Source organism: Notothenia coriiceps, unplaced genomic scaffold (assembly GCF_000735185.1).
Source record: "Notothenia coriiceps isolate Sejong01 unplaced genomic scaffold, NC01 NC01_scaffold00004049, whole genome shotgun sequence".
Classification (NCBI taxonomy): Eukaryota; Metazoa; Chordata; class Actinopteri; order Perciformes; family Nototheniidae; genus Notothenia; species Notothenia coriiceps.
In genome coordinates this window covers 107,662-113,661 of record NW_011336750.1, presented here as the reverse complement: position 1 = coordinate 113,661, position 6,000 = coordinate 107,662, and the positions used below count along the sequence as shown (strand labels likewise).

Below are 6,000 nucleotides of genomic sequence, written 5' to 3'. Positions count from 1 at the left end.
ACTTCTTACATGTTGAATACAATACCTGTACTTCTACCCCCCTCTTACATGTGAACTCCAGGTACCTGCTACTTTTACTTTTACATGTTGAATACAATACCTGTACTTTCTACTTCTTACATGTTGCAACACAAATATCCTCTACTATTCTACTCTTACATGCTTGCAACACAAATACCTGTACTTTTCATTTCTTACATTTTGAAACACAATACCTGGTACTTTGCTACTTCTTACATGGTTGAATACAAATACCTGTACTTTTTCTTACTTTTTTACAATGTTGAATACAAATTACCTGTACTTTCTACTGTCTTAACATTGTTTGAATCCCAGATTACCTGTACTTTACTACTTCTTACATGCTTGAACCCAGATACCTGTACTTCTACTTCTTTACATTGTTGAATACCAATACCTGTACTGTTCATTCTACATGGCTGTGATACCAATCATACCTGTACTTTCTTACTTCTCACATGTGAACCCAAATACCTGTTACTTTCTTACTTCTTACATGGTTGGAAACCCAGATACCTGCTACTTCTTACTTCGTCACATGTTGAACCCAGATACCGTACTTTCTTACTTCTTACATGGTTGAATACAAGATACCTGTCTTTGCTACTTCTTTACATGGCTTTGAATTACAAAGCTACCTTGTACTTTCTACTTCTTCACATGTGAACCAAATACCCTGTTACTTTCTACTTCTTACATGGTTTGAAAACACAAATACCTCTCTTTCCTGACTTCTTACATGTTGCAACACAAATACCTTGTTACTTTCTATTTCTTACATTTTGAACACAAATACCTTTATTTCTTTACTTCTTACATGGTTGAACACCAAATAACCTCTTCACTTTCTACTTCTTACATGTTGAACACAAATACCTGTACTTTCTACTTTTACATGTTGAATACAAATACCTGTACTTTTCTATGTTCTTACATGTTAGAAACACAAATATCCGGTACTTTCTACTTCTAAATTGAACCATTATTACAGCTTGCCCATGCTTACCTCTTATCTCGGAGTAAAACTAGCCCTACTAATTATCATTGCTCAAGGCTCTGGAGCAAGCACTTGTTAAGCCTCTCTCAGCAGCCGCTGCTACTTCCTCTCCAATATAACTCCCACCATTGTCAGGAAACTTTCTTACGGCATCAAGCAAACTATTTTGGTTCTTTTCTGACTTTCTTTCTGGCCTCAGCCCAGCACAGTTGAATCCCCATGGACGACACGCCGAATATTCCTCATGGGACTCCTACCTGACTGTACACTCCCTATTTTCCAACTTCTACCGCTAGCTTGACTATTTGAACCCTAATTATACTCAAGCACTGAGGGATGAACGGGGAGACCTTGTCGACCATGTTCCAGACGAAAAACAGCTCCATACGGAGTCGGACTTCATCTAGGTATCATCCATGTGTTCAATATGGCATCGCCAGTCACGCTGAAACAAAACAGGGGAAGCGTACACTTGAGCGGGCCCACCAAGCAAGGAGGCAGCAGGCAGAGCTGGTCAAAAAATACACATCCGGTGGGTGCGGCCATTTATTTAAGATACCACGATGATTCACATCCTCAATCTTGCTGCTCCTGTGCACACAGTCAACCAGCCACCGACACTTCCTCAAACAGAAAACCCCAGAGCCCTAAATGCACAACCAATGACCCAACGGACACAGGGAAGGGGCGAGCAATTAACTGTGGGGGAGGAGACAACACAGGGCACGTCCACACAACAACGGCAACAGACATGGGGAGAAGGGGAACACTTTCACATAAATACAATAAAGACTACGATCAATCAAAGTATAATTGTATACAAATGTATGCACATTGACCGAAGTTACCTTAGTCACAAGTTTAGCTCATCTCTCCCCTCGACAGGCCTTCTCAGACACGGCTCAAAACACTGTTGGCTTCCGTCCCACACAACCTGATCCGATCCCCGGTGATTACTTATTATGCATCATTAAATTGAACTCCATCCTGTGTTCAATGTTGGAACGCCATTATACATCAGCTGTGCAGATACAAAAACAACAAGAAAAGGCCAATATGGGCCACAGGGTCATAAGTTTTGATCATTCAAAAAAAATACAATTTATTTAAGTCCATGTTCACCAACTTTGAAAAAAAATAGACAAAAACCAAAAAAAAGTATTTTGAAATCATTTTTCAGATTGTAGCCTATTATTATTTTGATTAAGTTCAGCCAATTTTTAATAAAAATTATCATATTCACTTTATACAAGATATTTTGGAATACTTTTTTTTCTTCGTTCAGATACATTCAGAATTCTCAAAAAATTATTTTTTCAGTTCAAATCTTCTCAGGTCAACTTTTTTTCGCCTTCAGCATCGTGACTACATTGTTACAGCAGACAAGAGCCAAAGACAGCTTAATGTTACCTTAAGCATGCATACAAAAAGTATTAAAGATTAAAAAAAGAAATTATATATATTTTTAAAGTTACACATTTTACATAATACACACCCTGTGACAGTTCTGCGGATTTAGCAGCCAGGTATATATTGCACAGTTTTTAACGGCCTATATATGTTGCACATACTGCAAATATTGCACATAGTTGGTATTTATCAACAAGAGGTGTTATAGTCTGTGTTGTTTTGTGCGGGGTCTACTAGGGGCTGTGCTGGTTGTATAGTCTGACCGCTGCAGGAAGGAAGGATCTGCGGTATCTCTCCGTGAGACAGCGGGGGATGGCGTCAGGTCCACCAGAACAACCTGCTGGCTCGTTGCAGATACGTAATTTCACATTCTAACACAGTTTATTTGTACTTGATTGTTGCCAACTACGATGCTCAACAGCTCGCTTAACGGAACTTTGACGCTGGTCTTAGTTTTCTAACATCCATGAAGGCAACATGACAGAGGGAGGCCTGTCACTCAGGATGCCAAACTACTTTTTGGTAAGCCCCGCCCCCCGAAGCAATATCAGGGCCAAAAGTTTGAAAGCGAAAAAAAAAGATCTGAAAGCGAAAAAAAAAGATCTGAAAGTGAAAAACAATCTGAAGGTGAAAAGCAATGTGAAACCTGAAAAAACAAGATTTGAAACTGAAAAAAAATTGTTTTGAATCTGAAAACGAAAAATCTGTGCGGAAAAAAATAAGGATTCAAATATCAAAATATGTATAAAAGTGAAATCTGAAAATAAATATATTATTCAAAAAAATTGCTGAACTGAATCAAAATAATATTCAACCTGAAAAATTATTTCAAATACTTTTTTTTGTTTTGAATACATCATTGTATTTTTCAAAGTTCAGGATAAAAACTTGAACTTTCAAATAAATTGTATTTTTTTGAATGATCAAAACTTATGACCCTGAAATAGCTCCATAAAAAAGTCCTCCCCCGTCAAAAGGGGTGAACATGTTGCTAAACTGCAAAGTGAGTACTCACAGAAAACCTCCAGCGAGAAGATGGGGCCGACAAAGTGGCTGAGTGCGTTGTTTGCCTCACATCTATAGTCCCCATTGTCAGCGTTCGTGACAGGATTAAAGGTGAGGGTTGCGTTGTCCATTGAGATGTTTTTTGTGTTATCAGAATGCAGTTGGGACAAATTATACATCCAGCCAATATAATGCACACTTCCAGCTGTCTCACAGGTCAGAGTGAAAGTGTGGTTCATGATTGGCAGAGCTCCAACAATCTTTATTGATGCCATAGTCACTGGAGCTGTGGAAAGACAGAAAACAAAAGGATGCTGGCTAAACTCGAAAATATGTACAATACATTGGTAGCCTGATTTAGACATGTTGTAAATGGGGTCATTGGCAGCCCTCTCATATTTGTCTATTGAGTATGAAACTTCAGCCACACGTTGTTTAGCTTAGCTTAGCTTAGCATAGCCTGTTGGGATCATGCAAAACCATCTAGCCTGGCTAAATCCAAAATATATGAAAAGACTTACTGGCAAAAGCAAATGTTAAAATAAAGTTGAAGTTTTGGAAGTGGAGGTAGCTAGTTTTTGCTATGTTTGGATAGAGCCAGGCTAGAGGGCCTCCCTTCAAAAATCTTCAACATATCATTGTATACTTAGTTACCCAAAATTGTGAGCATTGTGTCAGCTGAGCTGTTTTTGCCGGTGATGTTGTTGTGGGCCATGCATCTGTACTGCCCGCTCATATTGAAGGTCAGAGGTCCAATCACTAGTTCTGAGGTGGTAGTCTGCAGGGATCCGTTGAAGTACCAGCTTATGTGACTGGGTGGATGAGAGTCACTTGAGCAGTTGAGGGTTACCATTTGTCCTGTTAGAGCCATGGAAGGTGCTGCAATCACTGGTGTCATTGGGCCATCTTTTTAAGTAAGAAAATAATTGAAAAGGTTAAAAATACTTATATAATACATTAATATGCTCGTTGTGCATCTACAGAACATAATATTAAAGGTCCCCTATTATACTGTTTTTCATCAACATATTATAGGTCTCAGATATATACAAAACATGTCTCTGTGTTTGGCTCCAAATACCAAACAGATCATTGTAGCATAGCATAATCCCCTCTGTTTCAGCCCTGTTTCAAAAGTGCTGATTCTCTGTCTGTTACTTTAGATGAAAATAAGGAGCCACTCCCCACACCCCTCTGAGAGAGATTTTGTTAAAAAGAACACAATGGTGCTCTAGGAGGAGATTCAGGTGATAAGGTGGGAGGGGGTTACCTTGGCTGGTGATTGGCTAATGGTTACACAAGCCAAAAAATCGTTATGAAGTGGACAAAATCTGATCAGCTCATTTTCAGACAGGTTTTTATATAAATGGATCAGGACAAAAAGAGAGAGAATCTTTTTTCCTGACACTTACAGAATCTCTTTACACGGAAAAAGTGGATTTTGCACAATAGGTGACCTTTAACTATTTTTTCGCGACATAGTTTGTAAAATATTGTGCGATCTACAGGAATAAACCGTGAACCTACCTTTCATTTTGTTGATAATTTTAACCCTGTTCGCCCCACTCGCCTACACACAAGTAATTGGAACAGAAATCCAGTACACAGCAACAACTACCAAACAATTCTCCATCTGTCAATCCTTCTTCAAGGTACTTATTATCCTTGACAGGGTTGCAGCAGGGGAAGCTCAGCAGTTCAGCCGCCTTTGCCCTCCACACTCGCTCCCACCTCTCCCTGGGGGACCTCAAATGGAGATGTAACTCCTACAGCATGTTCTGCTCTGCCCCCGTCTCCTTCTTGGCTGGTCTCTCCCATTAATTTATGCTTGAAACGCTTCCAAGGAGAAGGTGCTTGCGGGGAATCCTAACCAGGTGTCCGAACTTAGATCCACAGCCTGTTGTATTCAGTGCACATGCAGCTCCAAAAGACCTCTGCTTGTGCTCTTCAAGGCCCAGATTATTTCCACATGTAGCTCAGCAATTGAATTCCAAATTGCTTGTTTATCAGGACATGTTTTTGACATATTTGGAATCAGCTTTGTTGCATTGTTAACAAGCCTTTTTGGCACAAGCCTTTATTACCTGAGGACCTCTTGTTATTTGTAATGATTGCAGTCATCTGTTATATTAATTATGAGCAAATTCATTGTTTAAAGTACACATTTGTACACAAATGACTTACCACATAGTAACAAGGAAGTCAGGACGTGGGGGTTTAACATCTGAATTTTCACATTTTATTTAGTAAAATACTAATGTATTCAACTTCATTTCCTGCCCTCGTATGTCTCCCACCTCCCAGAATGTCCTCATCCCTCATGCTCACCTGCCCCCGATTTTGAAATGAGTTCCTCCTGGTTAATCCACTCCCTTGTTTTCCCTGTTTCTACCATATTTGTGTTTGTTTTGTTTGTATTTTTCAATGTTTTCGGATTTTTGCCTGCTCCCTGTTTTCTTTGTTCACTCGGTTCAGACTGACATCCTGCCTCTGATATCAAGTTATTTTACAAAATAATTTGCATTTGTTCTTTTAACTTTTTCCTACAAACAATGTGAAACATCTTT

The 6,000-nt window shown here is 39.2% G+C and overlaps 1 protein-coding gene across 1 annotated transcript; it reads right to left on the bottom strand.

The window, feature by feature from the left end:
* Positions 1-1,458: 1,458 nt before the first annotated feature.
* LOC104941878 (carcinoembryonic antigen-related cell adhesion molecule 1-like) lies at positions 1,459-4,333 on the bottom strand. The gene is made up of 3 exons (XM_010767042.1): positions 4,088-4,333; positions 3,444-3,719; positions 1,459-1,463 (listed from the first exon to the last, which is right to left on the bottom strand). The coding sequence occupies exons 1-3, from the start codon at positions 4,329-4,331 to the stop codon at positions 1,459-1,461; spliced, it is 525 nt and encodes a 174-aa protein (XP_010765344.1). The 5' UTR covers positions 4,332-4,333.
* Positions 4,334-6,000: the final 1,667 nt, after the last annotated feature.

Excerpts from the sequence above, each read along its gene's own strand:
- LOC104941878 (XM_010767042.1), bottom strand. The coding sequence starts at position 4,331 with ATGACACCAGTGATTGCAGCACCTTCCATGGCTCTAACAGGACAAATG. Across the intron at positions 3,720-4,087 it reads CACAATGCTCACAATTTTGG|CTCCAGTGACTATGGCATCA; the intron begins GTAACTAAGTAT and ends GTCTTTCCACAG.